This window comes from Achroia grisella, unplaced genomic scaffold (assembly GCF_030625045.1).
Source record: "Achroia grisella isolate CSIRO2021 unplaced genomic scaffold, CSIRO_AGI_Agris_v1 utg402, whole genome shotgun sequence".
NCBI lineage: Eukaryota > Metazoa > Arthropoda > Insecta > Lepidoptera > Pyralidae > Achroia > Achroia grisella.
In genome coordinates this window covers 3528619-3554811 of record NW_026712841.1, presented here as the reverse complement: position 1 = coordinate 3554811, position 26193 = coordinate 3528619, and the positions used below count along the sequence as shown (strand labels likewise).

Genomic DNA, 26193 nt, shown 5'->3' with positions numbered 1-26193 from the left:
CACGTATTGTTGGAAGTTGCCTTTAAAGTCCCCTTGTTGTGGTGGTGTAGACTAGGTGGCGGGTACGGGGCGGAACACGCACGGCGGTGGTGCGACAATCATACTGCATTTAATCATCATTAAAGCGAAATCAGTGGCGTGCCGCTGCAGCAGCGCGCAGCGTCAGCTGGAATGCTCCCGTAACGTTTTTGCAACCTCCGAGGGCTTACTCAGGCTTTTTAAAATAAATTTTCACGGATTATTGAACAATACAATGTAACACCCTTTTATAAATCGCTTTACTACATTTTTCATTGCAGAATGTTATAAGCAGGTAGTTAGTAGTTTAGACACTTTCATTTTAAATAATATTACAATATTGTTGCTGTTCTATTCTATAAATAAAATAACCACAATTCTCTTTCTTTTATGCGTCCACAGGGTATATTTTTAAAGACAGTTGTGGTACAGCGTAAAAATATAAATTGTATTGAAATTAGAGTTGATGATGATAATAATAATATTCTTTTAAAAAAACATTATATTGTATCGTCGTGGGCTTTTTAAATTTTCTGCATGCTATGCATACATAAAACACAAAGCAAACTATGCCAAAAAGCTCGGTGATCTTTTGTGTGTCGCGACCAGTTATGACAAAGCGAATTCTCTACCCCTCGGCACGGCTCTTTGTCTACTAGATCGAGATAGATGCGTAAAATTTGATACGGGAATTATTTTATTAGATCCAACGTACACGTGCGCGGCGTGACGAATGCGATAATGCCATCGGCACCGGGTACAACAACGGAACAATTGCATTCCACATGAATTAACCATAATAGCGTCGCGGCTACGGAAGCTTTGTGCTCGAACCACCGTGACTCGATGTCCGGACTAGTCCGCAGTCAATTGCCGTTACGTAGTAGCCTATATCGCGTTGTCATTTAATTCCAGATCATTCCCAGCCTATGTAAACGTGTTATGCAATAAAGGGTATCATTAAGTATTTATAATTTAATTTGGTCAGTCAGTAGTTACAGGTACTTTAGAAATATTCAAAATTGTATACATACCATGTTATTTTATTAGTAAGCTATACTATAAAATATAGTTTAAAAAATTGGTTATTTAAAAGTTATGAACTTATATTATAATATATTCATGAATTTATATATAAACTACCTACTCGCCCCGGCTTCGCCCGGGTGTACTTGTATCGTATAAACCTTGAATCACTCTATCTATTAAAAAAAAAACGTTTCAAAATCCGTTGCTTAGTTTTAATGATTTAAGCATTCATAGGGACGGACAGACACAGAAAGTGACTTTGTTTTATACTATATAATGATAATGCCTTGTACTTGATAATGTAATAAACTATTAAAAGCAGTCATAATTGACTGTGCACATCGTTGCGTATTTGACATTGTGCGCCGTAACATCGTTCGCGTGTCTAACGTCCCCATAATGTAACGCGAATGTTGGATTTCTAAGCGAAACTAAGTCTCTTGATTAATGTGAGCTATATCCTACTGAAACACGATACCGTGACAAATAAATATTATCTTAAAAATAGTTTAAGGACATTTTTTGATCGTAATGAGCATTTTATATACCGGGCAGTATAATATCCCTATTCTTTTTTAGTCTGTTCTAGTCGGATATTTACCTAAACTGATTTTATTGGACTTATCTAACTCACTCTAATAATCCCATAATAACTACATCTTTATCAGCTCAATTCTGTTACGCTTGTGGTTACTAAAGTGCAGAATACGAACGCTATGGTATTCGTATATCACAAGTGCTATTAGCAACTTGCAGAGAATCGTGAATTATAAAAAAATCTGAGGTCACATTCATCAATTACTATACTACGAACTGGAATACAAGTAGACTATTAACCAGTAGCAGTGCAGTTTCAGAGGAGCTTCCTCCCGCGTACACTTAGATTGTGAAATTAACTACCTGCCGAGGTTTTATCGAGTGAATACAGTATGGGATTTTTCATGTGTGTCACATTAAGGTTTCTTAAGGGTCGGCAATGCGCACGTGACATCCGTGGTGTCTCAGCCGCCCATAGGCCACGGTAACCATCAGATGGGCTTTGACCTTTTATGCCAACGTCGTAATATAAAAAAAAAGTAATCATTAAGAGGGTAAAAAGTAATTTACGCCATACTTTACATGTACAGAAAGTTCTAATAGATTCATCAACACACGGTCATAATTACATTTGAAAAGGTAAAGCTCTGAAATTATCATTTTAGTTAGGTATAAGTATAAACAATATACTTACGCTGTAAAAAATCATAAAAATGTGCCATGCACTAAAGAATTATTAAAAATTCCCACGAGATATTGGGGAAGACTTGATTAACATAGATTATATTTAATTTGTTCTGCAGTCAGTACAGCACGACGTCTCCAATGGTATGAATTTGCACAAAGAGCGGTCCCCTATCAAAATTGGAAACGGTGCCATCGGTAACGCGTGTCCTTGGCAGGCACAACGAAACGTCAATGAAATTTAATATTCCGACTACGATAACCCAGTTATCGTAAATGTAAGCTATATAAAAAGCGGCAAGTACACGGCATCCCTCGGTGGAGCTGGTAGTACCGATTGCCTGCCCGCCGTTGCCGCACGTAAGCGTTCTTGTAAACTTGCTACACACGCACCTGCACTTTGATTCTGATGAATGATGACACATTAATACACTACGACGTCTATAAAATAATGCACTACATTTTCTAAAAACTATCACTGTATTTAAATTTTAATAAATGTGACAACTCTATCTAATGGTGCATTGAATTTCAATAAACACATTGCATGATTATTCACCACACCACACTATGCTTTACTTCGAATCCACCACATTTTTATAAATGAAAGCATTGTTAATATCCATAAAAAAAATAGACAGCAAAACTTGCTAAAATACTTAGTATACGTCTAAACAATAAGTCATTTGTGAAAGAATCCTAGAATATATGTATGAAAAAAACTTAAATCCCTCTTGTCATAGAAATCCTTAGACGGACATCAACATTGAGACTTGTTGTCTCAAATATAGTTGTATATATACATTAAGCTCTACATTATTTGCACATTACTCTAACATATTTAGTGAAGCGTGGCTTCTACTTTTGTGCTTATTATTTTTATTAATTACAATAAAAATACTGACGTAGATTATTTATTGTAAACGAAAGTAAATAACAGTGAAAGGATGAGACAATTAATGAATATATTCTTCTTTTAAATTAACAAGACTAGTAATATTTATCAAGAACTGTATCGAATAAAATACAGTTAGAATGTTTTTGAATGCTTCTAGTAATTTTGCAAATTTATGTTTTGTTGACGTTAAGCGGTTGTATTTTCAAATTTACTGGCTTCTGCTTGCGTTAAAAGGAATGTTTCTGCTTATAGGACTCATATTCTATTAGAGTATTCTTTTTGTATAGGTAGAAGAACGTAACAGACATATCTCATAATTTAAAAAAATAGCATACAACCATTGAAACTGTCATAACGTACACCATGAACGCATTACATAAAGTAAAATATTGGCAAAGACTATGTGTGTGTGTGAACACTTAGTTACCTACTATATATAATCGGACAAATAAGTGGGGGTTACGACTATATATTCATATTATATCAATAATCCGAACTATTCGATCGACTTGTGCCGGAATTGGTAATGTAATATATTTTTGGGTTTCAAATAAAATACAGTTTTAAAGTCATAACATATACACACGCCTTCTACAATGTACGATACTTCTTGTCCTTTTCTTTGGGAAATTCTTGGTAATAAATCATCTTCATCATATGGAGATTTTGAAAGTATTTTTATAGTTTTTGTCACTATTGGGTAAATGTGGACTACAATAACGAGAGCTAGCGATCACTTTGTAGTTTCATAGTACACTTGTACTGCGACTACTTGCCCGAGTTACAGCAGTGTAAGTTGTAACATTTAAAAGTCCATTTGGATTATATAAAGTCATAAATATTTAATCAACTATGAAACTATTTAATTCTATTAATACTAATATTATATGATATTGTAATCCGATTTGGACGACTAATTTGAACAAAGAATGGTCATTATTAATAAATATTTTCATCAAGATAGACTTGGTTTGCGTAACAAGTTTAGCTCTGTCACACCATTTCTACCTTCTTGTGGATAGTGATGATGAATATGTGATAATTTATTTTGTGTATTATGAATAGTTTTCGCACGCTAATTACATTTATTTTTATCTAGTTTTACATTTTTAAGATTTTCATTTATCATTTTTATATACAAATAATAATTAAATATCACTTGAATGCAGTTTTGAACTCCTAGAATATCATTGTACACTGCAGAATCAGAGGTTGTTTGTAAAGCTAAACTTGTTATTATTTTGTTACAGTAATAACCTTACAAAACGATAGGAAATATGTTACTAAAGAAATCGTCGAACAAGTGCTAATAAACAATATGAGTTTGTTCGTTGACTTGCGACAAATCAAGTCATCTGTAACAAATCTTTCAGATATGGTTGATAAAATATCTTCTTCTACACGCCCAAGGGAGACACTAAGAGAAGAACTCCCAAAAAAAGAACACTCCATGTCGTACGGTAGTTCAATGTATAAACCAACAACTTTAGGGTTTGGAGTTCGATTCTCTAGTCAAGAGGATATTTACAAAGACATGCCGTCGTCGAGGTTACGGAGCCATATGTCCCTACCCAACTTAGGGAAAACAGATTCGAGTTACGATAGACCTGGCACATCTAGGCAAAGTGATCGTCCTAAAATTGTGGAAGTAGACGAAAAATTTGATAACAATGGCAAGTCAACCATACATTTGTCTTCGGAAAGCCTCAGTGATTTAATAGTTGCCTCGATAAATAGACGTCCTCATTTTGATGATAAGGGAGACACCCATCCGAGGGATTTCATCGAAAGTGTACAGTATTTTATTTCAGAGCTAAAAATAGCCCCAGAGAAACAATTACCTTTTATAATATCCTGTTTGGAAGGAGTACCGCTTATGTGGGCCCGTTGCTTTAGAAGCGAATTTAAAGATGTAAATAGTTTTTATGAAACGTTCGAACAAGAATTTTGGGGTGCTGATAGACAAAAGTCAGTGTTATACGACATGAAGCTTGGAAAATACGACGAGACTTGTTCCCATATGAGTATGTCAGAGTATTTCTTACACAAAGTTTCTAATTATAGACATTTGAACCCTCCGCCGTCAGATTTAGAAATAGTATACTCATTGGCGGCTCATTTCCCGTCTGCCGTAGAGTTGGAGCTCCGATTGGCACCAAAGCCTTCCCTGCGGGAAGCGTATCGTATGCTTCGCCGGAGAGAAGGCGAGAATGCTGACTTCCTTCCCAATTACTTATACGAAATGTGTGAAGCATTTCAACGTGGCTCGAGACCAACATCTGCGCGACGTCCTGAATCGTTGCCATCGGTATCCAAAAACTAATAAAGGAGCAATACATATCTATAATAAAATTAAATTAAAATTAGTTATATAATTACCAATAGTATGGCTAGAAAATTGTTATAATCTTAAAACTAGTCGTAATTGAATAGCTACAATTACTGGCTAAAAATGGGTCTCTTGGTGGAGATTTAATAAGTCGTTGTGGAAATTTACAAATAAAAATGTAATAATAATATTTATTTTATAAACTGCCAGTCAAGTTAGACTTTGTATAAAATCTATTTCTAATCTATTGCTGCCGCCAAAAGGTTTGTATAGTAAATTGTGTTAGATTTGAGTGAAATCAGGCAGAAAAATTACCTGTTCTTCTCATCTTGACATGTTATTTTAGTCCTCAGGAGTGGTAATGCATGAGAGCGTGATGGTGTTCATATACTACTTACATATAAGAGACTGTTAATAGTTAACACCAGTTTGTTGTATTTATATAATTGAAAACAAGGAAAAGCATAACCACTTTTCCTTGTTTTCAATTACATAAATAAAAATGTTCCGTATTCAATTATAACTCAATAGTTTATCAATTAACATTAATTTTAAGATACTCTTTTATCTCTTACTAAAGTTATACGTAAAATTTTATAATATATACATTTGATAAAATACAGCAATCATCTTTCAACACTGCCATTTTAAGTAGATGGTTTTATTGTTCTTACATATAATAAGTCTAGGTTGTAGATACTAAAATAGATGGATAACAAACAACTATATTGAACAGTGTACCTAATATACATTCAATAGAACCGACATCCTAATATTACATAATAAAACTTAGAAAGTTACTACAGTTGTTTTCTTATTAGTGTCCTGTCGCTTTGGTGAGCAACCAAATATCCCCAATAATCTTTAGGTACCTACGTAACAATTACACAGTGTAAAGTCTAAGTTCATCGTGGTAAATATTGAAGACAAAATCCTGTCGTTATAACAAGTGAATACCAGTACAATTACATAACAACATAACCATTTCAAATAAATTCCTTCCATTATGAAATTGATTTAAAAATGACTACTACATCTCAATCATCTAGTTTTTAAAGATAATTTCATTTTTAACAAAATGCTATGAGATATAAAGTACTTTTGCTACGGTACGTGACGTATCTATAGTGCTACGCGGTTCTAGTGGTCTAGTGCTACGGATGCCGTGTGTCGTCTCCGGTCGTTACTACTCCTATTTTTTATAAACTAGCTGTTATACGCGACTTCGTCTACAAGGAATTTAAATTGTTTTTACAATTAAAATAAATAAAAGTAGCCTAAGTTACTTCTTATAACATTAGCAAGTGAAAGTCTCATTAAAATCAGTATAACTGTTTTAAAGAATAGCAAAAACAAACATCTTTTTATAATCTAGCTATATCCGTAATTTTGTTAATAATTTATAAAATAAATAACTCATTAAACTATGCAATAAAGTACATAACATAAAAATCCGTGAACACACGAATTATGTTTAGACTTTGTTATAACTTTTAAAGAATATGATTGAAGATCGTGGAAAGTGGCGGTTAAATAAATTATGAATGAGAGTTTGTACATAAAAAAATATTATTATTATAATGTACTGGTGTAATTCTTCTAGTTCTTCTTCTTGTTATTGGTTATTTTCATCTGTACTTTTACATTGTACTATTTTCTACAGAAATACTTTATGGTTATGTCATATACATATTTACATTTAGTAAACAGTAATCCAATATAACAAGTTTAAATGAGATTAATTCCAAAAGCATATTGACATCATCGTGTCAGTTAATTAGTGGAGGATAAACAGAAAGCCAGTCGAGTTCACTAAGCTTCAACGTAATTCATTTTAGTATTATGTACAGTTACCCACGTAGTTTCATTGAAAAATGTAAAATGTATGATGGTACGAAAGCTTCAAATCTCCATTTCAAATATTTTCGATCTTTAACTATACACGTATATAGGTACTAACCTTACTAAAAAAAGGAGTACCTAATACACTTTTTGAGTATAGTGTTTCTACGTGCATATTAAATCTTATGAATACAAACCCCATTTTTGTTAAGATATAATGAATTATACAAAATGTTTAGTGTTATAAACACTAATTCCGAACCGCGGAGATACGGTAATACTAATAAGATGGTCTAATACTGAATTATTGTTTCAGAGCCTTATACGAAAAAGAAGGTAATTGGACAGAGAGTGACTGTAGCGAGGCGCGTCGTAGCGGTGCGTTATGGGGTGGGCAGACTCGCGTGTGTCGCCGCCAGATTTCGGCGATGCCGCACGTAGCGGCTGCGGCGAGGCTGGCTCGTGCGGCCTGCCTCAATGCACACGCTGGCGACAGGTGGAACTGCTCCTCCATTGAGTTTGCACCAAAGTTCACGCCCGATTTGCTGACAGGTATTTTTTCTTATAAATACAAACAATTGCATTGAACGAGGTTAGCACCGCTACACCACTAACATTATGGTTAACACTTATAAGCCCATGGTCCTGCTACTTACAAATTTATGTCACGCAAAGAACATATATTTACCCGAAGTTTGTTGTAGTAATGGGTTCCGTTCTGTCTAGAGCGACTAGGACTTCCGACAGTAATGAAAGATAAGGGAAGGTAAGTTTGTCGTCGTTTTAAATCAAAGTGAAGGCATTATGTGGAAGCGGGCAGCGTGACGGTAGCGCGTAGCGCCCTTTCTTCAGCGTCAGCGGGCGGAGCGGACAGAGCGACGCGTTCCGCACCAACCGTTCTTTTTATTTACACGTCACATAGAATATTTATTGCTTCACGGACAATTAATTTTTAAATTACTCCATTGTTTTGTATATTTAAGTCTCAAGTTAATTAAATGCTCGTCTCCAATATGTTATATAAAGGTAGCACGTTATACTTAATATGTAATCCTGTTTTTAAGTATGACCGCATAATTATTTTAAATTATGTATTAAAATATTTATTTTTGTACAATGAAAAGTGAATAGAGTTCATATAACGAATTACAAATCCTGATTCCGAGTATAGCAAATTCAATGTTATTTATCTTTAATAATTTCAAACTCAACAATACTTATATTAGTAAATTTAATACATTTTTTCTGTAACAAACCTTTTCATAAACCTATTTTAATAAGCAGCAGCATTTTTAGCATTGTTACGTTTTTAACATTAAATCATAACAAACTTTACATATTTTGATGGTGACGATATTTTCAAGGAGTAATTATTTACTAAAATACTACGTACGTAACACCACAAATTAAATTATAAATATTACAGACAGGTTGGTTAACATGGCTTTACATATCTAAAATTACATTTACTATAATAACTTGATGCAATCTTATCATAGCATCTAACTTCCGACAATATGGAAATACAGCAAAAAGGCCATGTTCCATAATGACAACATTATCGATGCGTAAGGAAGAAAACGTTTAAATAACTAAAGTGGTCACGCGATCTTCGGAGCTGGTACGGAGAGGAAGCACGACCGACATGTCGTGAGCACTCACCACCGTGACGTGACCACCTGTGCGGCGCGCCAACTATTGATCGATTGATGATTGAAAAATTAACTACTGAAAATGCTACGGCGTAAGAAATGGCATGCAAATTATCCATTAGAAAATTTAACTACGCGATGTTTATATAGCTACCTGGGTATTTGTAATTCCTTTGATCAACTTCATCAGTGGCTATAAAGAATTCCGTGTTTTGAGAAAAAGTTTTGGCTACACCTCCATATTCATAGCTATGTATTCATAATTCTTTTGATAAAGTTCAACCGAGGCACTGCTATAAACAATTTATTGAATGTTCGCGAACCGCATTGCTGAAACTAAATGTTAATAAAATATTCGGGATTATATTGCTAGTTTATTGTTAGTTAGTACCATAATGGAAGGTTAAGCTAGGTTAAACAAAATCTAGTAGGTACTATGTCTAATGGGTCATTGTACTGCGCATTCTATCTTAACTTATATGTCTAGTTGACGGCGGTATATTAGACATATAATAATATAGTCGTTGTCATCGTTATTAGGTACCAAGCTGGTTAGGTAGTTTGGCATAGAATTTATTTTGAAATTTTCCTTCTTTGTACCGTTTCTTCCTTTAGTCATAGCTTGCGATAACCTTAGGATGAACTAAAATCCTGTGTATCTTCGTCCAATCTTGATATTGTGTCGACGCTATATTTATAAAAACTACTATTGCTACAGATACGAAATTTAGTACAATAAAGAAGTGAAACTACGAGATATGTTTTTATTATAATAAAACGTCCTAAATTTGAACGTCAATTATTTTAGGATTGCTATGATTCGAATACTCATAATTAAACATTTGTCTAAGTACTATAACAAAGCACCCCGTATGATTAATATAAAAAAATGTAATTTCTACTTTATGGATAAGTCCATACATTCATCCAATATCCATCTTATAGGTATTTCTATAAGTAAATCCTAAAGTTCAACACAAAGACGTCCTTGTTAGTGATCGGTTCACTAACGATGGTCCTTTGTAGATACAAATAATACTGAAATTCTATAATAAATGTAAGTATCTTCTCCACATTCAGACGTTCACTGTAAAAACTACTTATCTATCTAGGTACTCTAAAAGTTAGGAATAGAAACGAAGACAATGGTAAAGCTTTTTTTTATTGTAGTTTTAGTATCTATACTTAGCGTCATTGTGTGGCAATATATACTTGGCAACGAGTGGTGGGTGGCGGACGGCGTCGACTGGCAGCCGGATACGCGGCACAAAATACGGTGCATTGTTTTTGGTCACCACGTCGGCGAACGTCTACCCACTTTAGAAAATTAATTGACACGGAACGTTGTCGGCTACAAACAAAACCGTTAGGAATCTTCGAAGTGCTCCCGGCTTGATACATTTTAATTAAAAGTTTACGAAGCGGCGAATAACGTCTGCGGCTGTTGTGGTAATGAACGGAGAATAACTTTTCATTAAGACTCTGAAGTAGTCTAATTTTTACAAAGCACCACCCTTGTCTATAGACGATGTTATAAAACTTAATAGCTTCAATTACAGACTACTTCTGTAGTACCTGTTAGACAGGAAATTGTTTAATTGGTATTAAAAATGTACATACAATGCACATTTGACGAAACCTCTATAACAAGGCTCTATTTTTAACGATGTCATGACGCTTGTCCTGTAATTTCAGTGCATTATGTCATACATTATCGGAAAAACAGTGTACAAAGTGAACTGTTTGGTGTTGAAATAGGTGAGTTTTAACTAAAGTCTACCTCTGATCTTATTTAAATAAAGATATTTTTTTATGTATGTTACTAGTCATTAATCATGTAATTACTAAACAATAAATTACTTAAATATGTAATTATTGCAACAACATGTACCTATTATTAACAGGTTTTATTAAATAGATAGATACAGAGGTAGCGTTTGGTATTCGTACTATTTTTACATGAGGTATGTAGAATCATCATCATCATCTGCTTCTTCCTTATCCCATTTATTTGGGGTCGGCGTAATATGCTTTTCTCTTCCTTTCATCCCTGTTCGCAGTCATCTCTTATTTACTCCCTTTCTTGCCATATCTTTTACAGAGTACGTATATAACACCTTCCTTGAAATATATTTTCAATCCTAAGCATTACATGCTCATACTGTTCTTCCTCTCCGACACCGGCCCCACTTTCATACTTTTAATTTTAATGTTTTCATTCCTTATCTTATCCATTTTTGTTATACTACACATCCATCTTGTTAACTATCGTGTGACGCACCATTAATTAAAAATGGTAAAGTCAATAATCATGTAACCTGAAACGGAACGTCAGAGGCCAGAGCCAAAGTAATCTATGTGACATTGACAAGTGGATGACGGACGACTGAACGGAGGCAGCGGGAGTTTTGGAGCGAAAGTGTTGATATTATCATAAAAACAAATAAGAGATAGATAATTGTGAATATTGTAGGCATTGAGGTGTTTCTCTCCCTGACTAACCGGCATTACGCCTAAGTCGTCAGGATACTAGTGATTTTAAAAGTTCAGAAGCGGTACCAATCCCGCCTACAAATTCGACTGTAAGGTAATTCTGACTAGAAGTTGTGGTAAGTGAATTTACGTTAATAACACGCATACCATTAAACGCAGTTTCTCACTTGTTTTATTGAACTTTTGGATGAATTGCTTTCTACATATTAAATAGATTTAGTATGTACGATAACTTGCGAGAGTAATGACATGACATGTAGCACGATATTGAGGTATACAATATACCTAAGAAAGAAGTATTATGAATACATTAAGTATAGAACAACATGGCTATCTAATTAGTTTAAAATACAGAGTAACTATTGTTGTTATTAATGCCTATGATAGAGTATGATAGGATATCAACAGTTACATTAACTATGTTGACATACAGGTTGAACATGAGAACACATACCATGTTATACATACAAACAGTGTAATGGTATTGCTGAGTTGTTGCTAATTCACAGTAAATTAGTCAAACTTACTGTTCAGTTTTGTGTGTTTGTTCTACGTGAATTGAATTGAAGAATTGTTATTATTTCTTTACATAGGTACACATATATGTTTGATGATCCCATTTCAGATAAATGACAATCACAGGCATAGTCCAGGTATATGTCTTGATCACCATCAATATATTCTAGTTATATTCCCAAATTGAGACACTGTCATATGTATATATATTATATTGGTTGATACTTTGATATGTGTTTATTAATGAATTAATAAAGCATATTAATATAGATAGACACAGTATATTGTTGACATAAACTGATACCAGCAACATAACATGTTATATTTCATAATATTAGATATTAAAGACATTTTAGATGCTATCTCATGATTAGCTGTGAAGCTCTCAGTGAAAATAGTACTTAACTCTGATAGTACAATTATTATATTTATTTCTTGCTGTGTTTTGAATTTTATATATATAGCAATGGCTAACAATTGGTAGTAAACTCCAATGTTAAAAAACCGAATAACTGTAAACTATTATTATTAATAGTTCCTTATTTAATCATTATTTAGTATAAAATCCAATTGAGATCTATTAGGATCCTCAAGGTTATCATAATCATATGATATTGATTATTAATGTGTTGAAAAAGCACCTAGAAATGATATCCAATTCCTCAAAGGTGTCATATTATGCTGGAATTATATATTATATGTATGCTCAGATTGAATGTATTATATGTTTGAGCAATTGGTTCACTTCTTTGATGCTTCTCTTGAAATTCATTAGAATGGCCCTTAGCAGCCATTGTTGATCAATAAAGGTACTTAAAGGTCCTGTGCAGGTACCTGTAGCTATGTACATTTGTCATTTGAGACAATGTTTAGTAAGTGAGTGTTGGAATTTATAAGCACCACATTAATATGTGACATGTTAGAAAGTGATAGATTACAGGTAAGACTATTCTTACATGGTTCAGTTTTATAATTTATGAAGTTGTCTTTTAACCTAAAGAAAAGCTTTTGGTAACTCCAGAAATGAATGTTGTTGGCTCTTGATTGTATTATTGATTGTACAAGAAACCTGTTGAATTTTCTAAACAATACTTGAGCAACAAGCTTGTCTTTAAATTTACTATTAGTGTTATGAATATGAATAAAAGTTTTTGGAAATAAGTTAATATTTGTGTACATACAGAATGTTTGGATATATATATTGAGTCGCAACAGTGAGAGTATTTGCCTTTTGATGAGTTATAACTCTCCATACAGTAAATTGCACAAAATGTCATGATTTTATAATATGAATATGTACAACATACGACAATTGTTATCACAATAATGAAAATAGACTATTGTAATATATTGCAATGTATTGCTATATTGTCCAATCTTGTGTAGTGCATAAGCTAACGAACTGAAGATTTGCTGCAAGGATCTGAGCTTAAGTTATCCATTGAGTTTTATTATTTAGTGTCATTTGTAGAATGACAGTACTAAGAAACTATAAAGTGGACAGATTCATTGTTAAATCTGTATTGGAATTGAAATGTGAACCAAGGAGGAAATCATTGTTTAAATTCAAATTGTATTATATATTTGTGAAGTACAGATAATAAAAAAAAAAAAAACAAGTAGAATATATTATTGAATATTAATATAAATAAATGTATATCAGAAGATAATAACTGATTTAAAGCATTCATGAGTTAATAATGAACTCATCTTGAAGTTAGCACATGGATTGTGTCAAACAGTGTGGTCTAGAATTGTGAAATTTGGATAATAAACTTTATAATTCAGATATTATGGCAGGAAAATGGAAATAAATGAGTGCATAGCACTCTTTTGTTGTATATAGGTATGGACAGATGGGAGAGAATTAAGTGAATACATGTAAACTGTGATATGGTGAAATAGAGGAGAAAGGAAAATTGGATACTATTTTTAAATGGTTTATGTAACTTACCTTTTATGTATTTGTATACAACAGGATTATAAAATATTTTATGATTTGACTAATGAAGTTTCTGTATATTAATTAGTTATTATTAAATAGTCTCTGTGGGAGGCAATGTTAAGATATTCAAAGTACATAAGCTTTAAAATTATTATAGAGGAAAATTATGAGACACAGACAGACAAGATTGTTAGGAAAGTAAAGAGATATGGATATTCTAGAAAACTTTGCTGATGACCTTGGTAATGTGGTTATTAATAGGCTGCATAATTGTCCATGCATGGAAATTCGTTCCCATTCTATACAACCGTTATATATTTATGAGAATTCCTGATTGTTGGTGTTTTATGCTATGCCTTTATAAGCATGTGGTTTGTTTTATGTAATATAACTTTGTTACCAAAGAGGATGAGACTGAAGTTAGTCGATTTTATGAAGATAGCACTTCTATACTGTGGCAAGCTTCCAATTATCTTCTGTGAATCTACTGTACTGTAGAGGACAGTGCATGGTGATTTCGGTATAGCTATGACAGGAATATATAAGTAAAAAAAAAAAAATAGGAAAAATCCTCAATATCTTGTGAACACAAGTTAATCACTGCAAATGTAACTTAGATTGAAAGTGAGATGTTGGTATCCGTTGGGATGAACAGTGATTCACAAGCACAGTATCAGTATAATTTATAGAAGAAAAAAAAATATAAATAGTAATGATTCAAAAGAAAATTGTATCATATGTACAGGTATAAATACATATAGTAATGCCTATTTAACATTTAAATAGTATTGTGATTGATTGGATTGTAGGACGCCATATAATGAATTGAAAAATTTATAAGCCATATATATATATATAAGAAAATGGCAGAGACGACAGACAAAAGAAACGTAGGACAGCAGAAAAAAGATAAGCAGATGACATAAGAAAAAAAAAGGAAACAGCAGGAGAAGACTGGATGCAAACTTCCATAGAGAGAGACATGGATAGTCAGTATGGACGAGCTGGTTTATGAATATGGATACTGGCGTAATTTATGAGATTTTTATATAGTTTACTAATGGATAATAAACTACTTTATGAATAGCATATATGTAGAATAAAAAATAAATACTGCATGGTCTAAGTTGTAAGTTTTACATGTTATAGAGAATTATTTGTTGAGAAGATGTTTGCGAGCTGAGCCATTGTTCTTTAATTATAATGGTATTATAGTGAATACAAATTTAAGAAGCACAGGTAGTTAAAAGAAAAACAAAAACAAAAGGACAATTGATTGTTGTTAAATGTATGAGCATTAAAGTTTTGAAAAGTGTACATGGGTATACTAGATTTAAGTTGAAAGGATCCTATTGAACCTATAACTGTTTTAAGAGACCTTTATATCCAATGCAAATAAAATGAGAGACAATATAAGTTGTGGAAGTAAGGCTATATCTGTCAATTTAATCCCAGGAATATATAAGAAAAGTTACTAGAGGATATAAATGAAAGTTAAGATATAAGAAAGTTAAATATTGTTAACAATAGATTACAGTTTACAGTTATAAATTACTGTTGTAGATGGTTTTGCCAATTTTATTAATTTCTAGTTAACCTTTGTTAAATCTTGAGATATTGTATCTATTAAGATTTTAATTGGTTGAAAAAAAAAAAGAGTATAATTGAACTGTATAATGCTAAATTAACGAGCATGTAAGAATTGTTGGTACATGTTGACTCAATTGACTGGAATATGAGATTGGATGTGTTGTATTTAGACCATTGTCACTTTTGACATAACTGTTGAGTTGAAGTAAAATAAAAGTGTTAACTAAGGCTTTTAATAGTAAACTCATCAACATATAAGAATTGATGTTGTCACTTGCATAGCATACGAGAACGGATGTATTAAATAAGTGAGGGTGTTTTAATGTTGAATTGTACAAAATTACAGGTGTAGAGATATTGGAAGTTTATAATAATAACGGTGATGTTGTTTTCAAATATTTGGTTGATATTGATCAGATAAATAAGATTGAATTAAATTTAAAGCGTTGTCTTTGACGACGACGGAAGTTAAAATTTTTATAAGTAATGATCAACGCAATCAAATGCTGGGCATTTGATTCCATAGATTAGTCTGAGCACCTATATGCACTTGTATGTGTGGCTGAACGCCCTTTGGAGAAATCGGATTGACTATTGTACTAACTAAATAGTTTAAATTGAAATTAATCCTTTCAGAATTGATTTTATGTGTCTGTTGTAATTAATGGGAAATTAGAAGAGGTGCTAATTTATAGAACCCAGACACTTTAGAAATATTATGAATAAAGCGCTCGAGGTGTACAAGATAGTTACACTGCAAGATTGTAGTAAGGACGATCACAAGGTAAAATTTGATACACCTCTATGGAAAATAGTCGGTAAATATACGCGGTGAAGAGTTGCACATGAACGAATAGATCTGAAAGATTAAGGAATGCTAGTGATACAATGATGAGTTACAATCGATGACAAGCTGAATTATGAGCAAAATGGCTAATAGAACGGGCGGTTGATATGACAATGAAAAATGATTTGCAATACTTTTATGAAATTATGAGATTCATATAATAATCATATGACTATGAATACGATTTATGGATTTTAAGGTAAATGATGGTGATTTAGATTTGATGATATACTGATGAGATGATTGCGCTGAGATCGCGGCTGATGGTTCCGTATACGTTAGTTCACGGAGAAAATGGGGATCCGCGTGTGCTCAATGCGACGTACAACGAACGACTCGCTTTTTGTTGATGCTACTCAAGATTTGGTAGATAATAATAGGAGTAGGGTATGTGGTAGTAATATATTGCATGTTCGTTCAGAAATTGGTAGATACTAGATATATATCAACCAGATATATAATTCGAATTTGGTACATAATTAAATTGAATTAACTTATGATTAAATGTTATAAAGTCCTTTAAAGCGTTGCAGAAATAGTAAAATGGAACCAGGAAATCCAGTTCTTAAAGATATGTAATAGAATAAAAAGTAATAGTAAATTTTGATGGGAGTGCATATAACCCATAGTTGAGTTGCAATGTAGAGCACTTGAGGCTGAAGTAATAATAGCATAGTACCATAAAGAATATGACTAGTTGGAGGCCGTAACTCCTTGCGTGCGCAAGCGGTGAATGCCTCATTGAGAAAATGACCAGTTGTTAAATATTTGATGTGTTTCAGTTGGAGGCCGTAGTCCCTTGTGGCGGCAAGCAGTGACTGAGTCTAATGAGAATCTGACCAGTTTGAGGCCGTAGCTCCTTGTGTGGGCAAGCGGTGGCTGAGTCTAATGAGAATTTGACCAGTTTGAGGCCGTAGCTCCTTGTGCGGGCAAGCGGTGGCTGAGTCTAATAAAATCCAGATCTGTTGAGACCGTAGTCATAGTGGGCAAGCGGTGGCATTTTTTTAATGTTTTGTTTTACAGGTATTTCACTAATTAGCTAGGCAGCCGTGTTTGCAGAGATGCTGACTAGTACCTGTGAAAAATTAAGTGATACAACTTAAGGCGGAAAAATATAACAAAGACTGAATTCATGATGTTGAAATGTAATGTGTAGTTGTCAGTGGCAACTTTCATATTTTAAGTATGTAAAGTATCTCAAACTAAATTTTATATGATTTTAATTTTATTATATTACCCGATGTTAACTGTTATGATAATATCGAATGAGGCCCTTCGATAACGTTGGATGGCCGAAGTGGCTACGAATACCATCGATAAAATATAAAGTGAATAGTAGGCTTACTAAACTCACGTTCGTTTGACGAAAGTTAGTAATTCGTTTTATGGAAATTGCGCAAGGTTTTACAACAAACTCCCAGAGTCTGTACTCAATTTGCCCGAAAAAGAAATCAAATGTGTCATAAAATATTTTCTTTGTAAAAACAAAAAAGCTTATTATAAAATTGAAAAATTTATAAATGTCATCATTTATAAATCAGTGTTTTTTTTAGAAAATATCTAACTTGAAATTCATAGCGCTGTCAATGTTGTCTGATTGAACGGAGATTAAGTGCGTAGCGGTTTTTATGTTGATTGCCGCACGCCTAATCCTTGTTGTTAATTAAATATAAGTAAATCAATATTTGTTTAAAAGAGCAACACGCAAGTTTTCGTTTATTCTTCTTGTGATGAATCTGCGTTCCGAATAAGCGATAGATTCAAAAATCTTGACTACTCAAAAGTGCTTATATTAAGTTTGTTTGAATAAAGATTATTTCTATTTCACATTAATCTGGAACAGTGGGTTTTGGTTTATGTTAAACTGGTGTTGTAAAGAAAATTGAGATCAGTATCTACAATCATTTATAGTTCCCTAAATGTACAGGGTTCAAAGGGTGCAATAGATTACTTGACCAGTGAGCTGATGGTATTGTTAAGTAAATCATAACTGAAATTCAATGAATTATGTTATATTAAAATAATTCTCTGGTAAATCAAGAGTATCGTCGAAGTAAAATAGTAGTAGTAGCATTGAGGGTATTAGAACCACTTGAATAATATTGACCTGTTATTTTCTATTGGTGAGGTGAAGGCAGGCAGCGATTTTGTTCTAATTTTATGTCACGAGAATATTACTTTCTCTTTATATTTTTTTCTCTATATATGTAGGTAATTAAGTTTTACCTTCTGTAATGTGATATGTTAAATTTATCCGTTAAAATATTCATGATGAGAAATGTCAAGTTCTATTTTGGAGGTATAAAAAAAAAAAAAATGCAATGTTCATAAGATCGGAAACTTACATTGTGATGGTGATATGTTACAGTCTGACTCATAGAAGTCAATCACCGCCAAATAATTGTATGTTACTCTAAAAGGTTGTTCATGTTTTTGGGTGATTTGGATTATGTAAATTAATATATGTTATGTTATATTTTGTGCATTCTGAATGCATGCCGAAACTTAGCTCTGTTAGTATTGATTTTAGATTGTAAACCTTTGACAGTATACTAAGATAGTCAATGTTATGAAAGTAATGTGTATCTTTAGTTTATTTAGTTAAGTATTTGTTATATGATCCTGTAGACACTATATCCTTTGATAAGCATGACTACGCTCATCAGTTACCTATGTGTCTGGGCCAGACACTATTGCAGGATGGCCGACTGTTAACTATCGTGTGACGCACCATTAATTAAAAATGGTAAAGTCAATAATCATGTAACCTGAAACGGAACGTCAGAGGCCAGAGCCAAAGTAATCTATGTGACATTGACAAGTGGATGACGGACGACTGAACGGAGGCAGCGGGAGTTTTGGAGCGAAAGTGTTGATATTATCATAAAAACAAATAAGAGATAGATAATTGTGAATATTGTAGGCATTGAGGTGTTTCTCTCCCTGACTAACCGGCATTACGCCTAAGTCGTCAGGATACTAGTGATTTTAAAAATCTCAACATTCGCATTTCAGTTGCATGCAGTCGTCTTTCATCCCTTTACGGGCCAGCACTCTGATCCAACTGATCAAACTCTGATACAACATAGCAGGCCGGAAAAATATAAATAAAACCTAATAATAACGTTACATTTAACAATTATTCTGTCCCACAAGTCTGTGTTTTTCAAATTGATTTTGTTTTCTCGTAGGTTCTAGCAAAACGTAAAGACAATAATTCGTTGATTCTATACAATAAAAGAAACCACAAATTTAGTAAATGTTAGTTTTTCTCTGAAATCACCGATATATATTTTGAGTGACTTACGGTGTTGGCTTTTTAACTTACAAAAATATCTCGTTGTCCAAAAGTTTGAGAAACACTAGTACAGATAAATGGAATTATTCCGTGTCTCAATCAAAGACTGTTCAGATAGCTGAAATCATAAATCAATCTGTAAATCCTTCTTGATGAAACGACTTTTTTCTTAGAAAACTTATCTTTGGTCTGTTAAATTACTAAAGCTTTCGAAAGACCACCTTACAATGCGATCAACGGCAAGGGTCGAGCTACAGCGTAACGGACAAAAGATTTAATTATACGCATGAATCAAGCGCAAGGGTGCGGGGTGGTGAAGGCGACGTCCGGGGGAGTACGAGAGCGATAACCATGAGTGGTGCACTCACGCGCGATTCTCGCTGCCGATGTGCTGTGTGATAAGCCGGCTCGATGGTATTGTTTAGCCTGACTAAGGGCGCCCGTGCGGGCTCTATCACGATCGGACGATTAGATAGCATGAGGTCTGCTAAATTGATGAATTTCGTTTTGGATTAGGCACTCGAGAGCAAGCTTATGTGTACGCGATATCTGCGGCGGCGCTGGCGTGGTCCGTAGCGAGGGCGTGCGCGGCGGGCGCGCTGCCGGCGTGCTCGTGTGCCGCGCCGCCCCGAGCGCCGCCGCGCCCGCCCAGGCAGGCTCAGATCACGCCGGCTGAGCCTCATACCAGGTTCAAGTGGGGAGGGTGCGGTGACAATTTCCAATGGGCTCAGAGGTAATTAATAGAGATTTAAAAAAGATTATAAATCTTAATAGATTTATTGATGAAAACGCAAAGGTGTTGTGTTCTTAATGAACTTGATGTGCTGTTTTTATCTTTTTATTAACAAACTAGCTGACTCAGGCAATTTCGTCTGCATCACACTTACTTGATGATCGCGTATGCCCCTTGCCCTAATTATTCTTCATTCAATTGGTAGCAACTGGAATAAGTCCATCTGCGGTTACTACTGTGTATTACTTTAACTTTTTTATTATTTTATCATCATTATTTTTATTTTATTTATATATTCCTCACAATATCATTACCCACATAATGTGCGTTAAAGAATTTGAAATAGACCAGGCCAGATTTCATATACACCACCATTTGAAAGACGACTGAAAATGTTGATACCTACCCACAATATAACTATTTTAGATTGATGATTATATTGATGTGAGGTGATGATATTTTTTACTCTCGTCAGAAAAGTTAATGATAAATAAAAATTAAAACACTTATTATTTCAGATTTGCTAAACAATTCTTAGACGCACATGAATTAGATGTCCGAGATGGAAGAATAGAGGATTTTTTTGAAGAGGAGATAACAACTACAGATCTAGTTACAACCGTTACTATGGAACCAACAACGGTGCCGCCAGTAGTTATTTTGGTGGACGATCAACCAGCGCCCACGAACACTAGCGCACCTCCAAAGACTGGGAAGAAAGGACGGCGTGGCCGCAAGCGGCTGCCGAGGTCGCCCCGACGCGGCAGACCTACAAGGAAACGTTTCAGATCACGGTAAGATATTATCTGGAACGTATCTTTCTATCTGCATTTATATAAATATCAGTATTAATATCATTTATATAAGTGAACTTTATCTAATACTAGATGAACCGCGCAATTTCACCTGCATCACATTTAGGTACTTGACATTTATCATTATATATTTCGCCCAATTTACATAATCTTTTTAAATTATTTCCTATATGTTATTCTGCTATACAAGTTATATTACTATAATGTTTCATCAAAATCCGTTCAACAGATTTTATGGCCTACCTAATATTAGTAAGTTATTTATGTAATAAAAGAGTGACTATACGTAAAATGTTTGTTTGTCTTTTTGTTTATATATTACTGTTTGTAGTAAAAATGGGTTGAAATTGAATTCAATATTTCACAGAATATTTTGTAATTTATGAGACATAGGTCAAATAAAGTTGGGAAAATTAACCACAAAACGAGCTAATAATTGATTTTCTGAATATGTTCCATACGGCATCTACAATTTTATTAAGTAATTCATTAATGAAATAATAACTGACGTCATATATTATTTATTATCCTTTGATCACCACGTTCACGACGTCACACGTGTATATGTATATGAATCGATATGCAGATACGAGTATGAGAACAGAGGTTCACGATACCGCAACATAGAATACCGCATGGCTGCCGACGACCCACGTTTTGATCCTCAAGTGGACCTCCGCACACGTCTCGAGCGGCTACGACCATTGATAGCTTCCGCCAATCTTCTCAACTACCGATTCGGGCGAAACGTAAGTAAACCCATAATATTGTTTCATACCTTACCAGCGCATGCGGTGTCGCTGTAAGAATAACATAACCCCCTCTCTTCCCGTGGATGTCGTAAAAGGCGACTAAGGGATTCATCGACCAGTGGACGGACAGCAGCGTTCTACTGAGTAACTACCATCATACTGCGATCGCCAACCCGCATGCCAAGCGTGGCGATTATGGCAATATGCCCCCCAAATGGATTTACACCCAAGGCCCCGGCCCCCAATCCCCGGCGGCCCCGCTAGTCTTGACCATGGTAGCGGTCATGGAAACGGCGGGGCAGGGGGTGCGAAGAATCTCCGGGTAAGACCAGGCTATCACAAACGACGACCACTGGCCCTGGCAACATACAACGTTCAAACACTGCGGACCGACGAAAAGTTAACTGAATTGGAGGACGAGTTGAGCAGATTGCACTGGCATGTCGTGGGATCGGTGATCGGAACTTCCGAGGTTAAATGCTGACCGACTTCATGGAGAAGGAGAGCCTCTTTATGATGAACTCCTTCTTCAGGAAACCGGAACACCGGAAATGGACGTGGATTAGTCCCGATGGTGCCACAAAAAACGAGATAGATTTCATCTTGTCAACGAGAAAACAGATTTTCAATGATGTCTCTGTGATCAATGCCGTCAAAATTGGAAGTGATCACCGGATTGTAAGAGGCACATTGAATCTGAATCTAAAACTCGAACGATCCCGACTGATGAAATCTACGCTCCGACCTACACCTATACAGATCCAAAACCCCGAAAGCTTTCAGCTAGAATTGCAAAATCGTTTCGAATGCCTTGGTAACTGCGTTGACGTGGACGATTACAACAACAGGTTCGTAGAAACTGTCCGTGCGGCTGGGTCTAAGCACTTCAAAACCCGCCGCGCAGAAAGAACCGGAAAAATATCCATCTATACCCTCAAACTGATGGATGAAAGGCGAAATATGGTCCTGCAGTCTCCGACTGACGCTTCCCAGTATCGGCAACTTAGCAGGCAGATCTCTAAGTCCTTGACTCGTAACTTACGCCACTTTAACACAAATTGTGTAAAGGAGGCTATTGAGAGAAACAAGGGCTCAAAAGTCTTTAACAGGGATCTGGTTGCCGGACAGAGCCAGCTGACGCGACTTAAGACGGATGACGGCAGGATCGATCGTCTAAACCCGAACTTTTGAGGGAAATTGAGAAGTTCTATGGACAGTTATACACGGCAACACGGGCACCTGTTAACAACACGGCAAAAGACCCTAGAGCCAAATTAACTCTATACCGAAGATATCCCGGACGTCAGCCTGTACGAGATTGGTATGGTTCTTAAACAACTTAAAAACAACAAGGCGCCAGGCGATGATGGAGTTACAGCTGAGCATCTGAGGGCTGGAGGTAGACCTGTTTAACGAATCCTGCAGAGGCTATTCAACTCCGTCATCCTTGAGGGCAGTACGTCTCAAGCATGGCAAAGGGGTGTGGTGGTTCTGTTCTTCAAGAAGGGAGACAAATCGCTTCTGAAGAATTTCAGACCCGTAACACTGCTGAGCCATGTTTATAAGTTGTTTTCGAGAGTCATCACGAATCGTCTCGCGCGCAGGTTTGACGACTTCCAGCCTCCCGAACAAGCCGGGTTCCGAAAAGGCTTCAGTACCATAGACCACATTCATACGCTGCGGCAGGTAATTCAGAAGACCGAAGAATACAACCTGGCACTTTGCTTGGCGTTTGTGGACTATGAAAAAGCCTTTGATTCGATCGAGACGTGGGCTGTGCTACAGTCTCTCCAGCGGTGCCAAATGGACTATCGATATATCGAAGCGTTGAAATGTTTGTATGAAAACACCACTATGTCAGTTCGCCTCCACGACCAGAATTCGAAGCCTATCCAACTGCAGCGAGGTGTCAGACAAGGCGATGTCATATCGACAAAGCTGTTTACTGCTACGTTGGAAGATGTCTTCAAGCTTTTGGACTAGAGCGGGCTGGGCATCAACATTAACGGCGAGTACATCAATCACCTTCGATTTGCCGACGATATCGTGGTCATGGCTGAGACCCTGGAAGACCTTAGCAAAATGCTCGAAGACTTCAGTAGAGTCTCACAAGGAGTAGGTCTTAAAATGAACATGGACAAGACGAAAATTATGTCAAACGTCCATGTCGTACCTGCTCCCGTAAAAATCGGAGATTCTACACTCAAAATTGTCGATCACTACGTATACTTAGGGCAAACTATCCAGCTAGGTAGATCCAATTTCGAGAAAGAGGTCAATCGTCGAATCCAACTCGGATGGGCAGCGTTCGGGAAGCTCCGATATATCTTTTTGTCCAAATTTCCGCAGTGTCTCAAGACAAAGGTTTACGACCAATGTGTGTTGCCAGTGATGACTTACGGAACAGAGACGTGGTCGCTAACTATGGGCCCCATCAATAAGCTCAGAGTCACTCAGAGGGCAATGGAGAGGGCTATGCTCGGAATTACTCTGCGTGATCGAATCAGAAATGAGGAGATCCGCAGAAGAACCCGAGTGACCGACATAGCCCGAAGAATTGCGACTCTGAAGTGACAATGGGCAGGCCACATAGCTCGTAGGACAGATGGTAAAGTCCTCGAGTGGCGACCACGGACCGGAAGACGCAGCGTGGGAAGGCCTCCAGCAAGGTGGACCGACGATCTGGTCGAGATCGCTGGAAGGCATTGGAAGCGAGCAGCGCAGGACCGATCGTCGTGGAGATCTTTGGGGGAGGCCTATGTCATACCATAGAAAAGAAGACCAGGACCGTCTTTCACTTATTAGGATAATGGGGCCTCCATGACCATAGTAATAAAGCACTATTTTGTTAGAATAAACAGTCATTTTTAACTTGACTCTTTAGAGATGTATATGGAGATAGATGCCCTACCTTCAAAACAAACTAGGCGAAAATAATTTTAAAAAGTCATTGTGAGATAAAGAGTTCAGGTTCTTGCTGGACATTTAGAAAAAAAAAATAACAAAAACGAACAAATTGACCATAGACGATAAGCATTTGTTAATACTGATTTTCAGGCGAACTCTCGCCTAGAGTAGCTATCGGTTATCGTTTGGTAATGGAGTAGGGACTAGACTACATAGACTAGGAGTCCCAAACCATCGCGGGGCCCTGGGCACGTACCCGGTGTGCCCAGTGGGGAAGAGGGGCCTGAAGAAGTGCCAAAGAGCTAAAAGACCAAATCTGTGATTACCACTTTACAAGTATGTATCAATAAACACTAGAGAGCGTCGCTTAAGAATCTCGAAGCTGTAAAGTCGCCAATAAGAGTTCCGTGGCAACGTGAATAGTGTTACGAAAAAAAAGGAAGGAACGTTGTATATGCCACAGCAATCCAATCCCAAATTAATTTTCTTACATTGCCATTGTGTTAGGTGGTGTCTGGCGGTATGCGGACCAAGTGTACGTGCCACGGCGTGTCGGGTTCGTGTTCGGTGCGTACGTGCTGGCGCGCTTTGACGCCGCTCTCACGAGCGGCGGCCGCGCTCGCAACCGAAGCGTCACGCGCGGGCCCGCTACGTCCGCGTCGCCGTGCCGCCCGTCGCGCGCGTCCTCGCCTGCGCTACGTCACGCCCAGCCCCGACTACTGCGAGCCCGATCCCGCAGCTGGCTCGCTCGGAACCCACGGCAGGTAATAATAATAATTTATTGTCAGATAACATAGTCCATTTTGTCAGTAACATTTACTTAACCTACGTTACTAAAAAATGTGTGACGTCTTAACGTCCTTAACCTGACGTTATCCGTTGCTCCCGTATGGCATAGAAGTCATCATTGCGTTCTTGGGCAAACATGAGTGTAGCACCTGCCATGAAAGTGACGGCGAAAAAGTATACTCTTATTTTTTTTACAAACGAAAATGTTCCGAAATCCTCCCGTCCAGGGTTATGTTGCTCGAGTAAGTACTGGCAATGCGTAATTAGGAAATTATTTTTTAATGGACATCTGCACAACATACATATTTCTTTGTATCATTTTGTGCATTTTATTAGGATATCCGAATCTTAACTGCGTAATTAGGAAAATATTATTTTATAGAACATCTGCACAACATACATATTTATTTGTATCATTTTATGCACTTTTATTAGGATATCCGAATCTTACAAAATACGTCACTACCTACAACTAAATAAAGTAGGAAAGCTTATAAACATGTAACATTTCAAACGTGT

The 26193-nt window shown here is 35.8% G+C and overlaps 1 protein-coding gene across 1 annotated transcript in view; it reads left to right on the top strand.

Annotated features, from left to right (window-relative positions):
* The window catches only part of LOC131844589 (protein Wnt-11b-like), a 40541-nt gene that overhangs the window by 10826 nt on the left and 3522 nt on the right, over positions 1-26193 (top strand). The window contains exons 2-6 of the mRNA XM_059193508.1: positions 7654-7889; positions 20195-20411; positions 20930-21205; positions 21813-21975; positions 25393-25649. Coding sequence (XP_059049491.1) covers positions 7654-7889; positions 20195-20411; positions 20930-21205; positions 21813-21975; positions 25393-25649 — 1149 coding nt within the window. The remainder of the gene's footprint in view (positions 1-7653; positions 7890-20194; positions 20412-20929; positions 21206-21812; positions 21976-25392; positions 25650-26193) is intronic.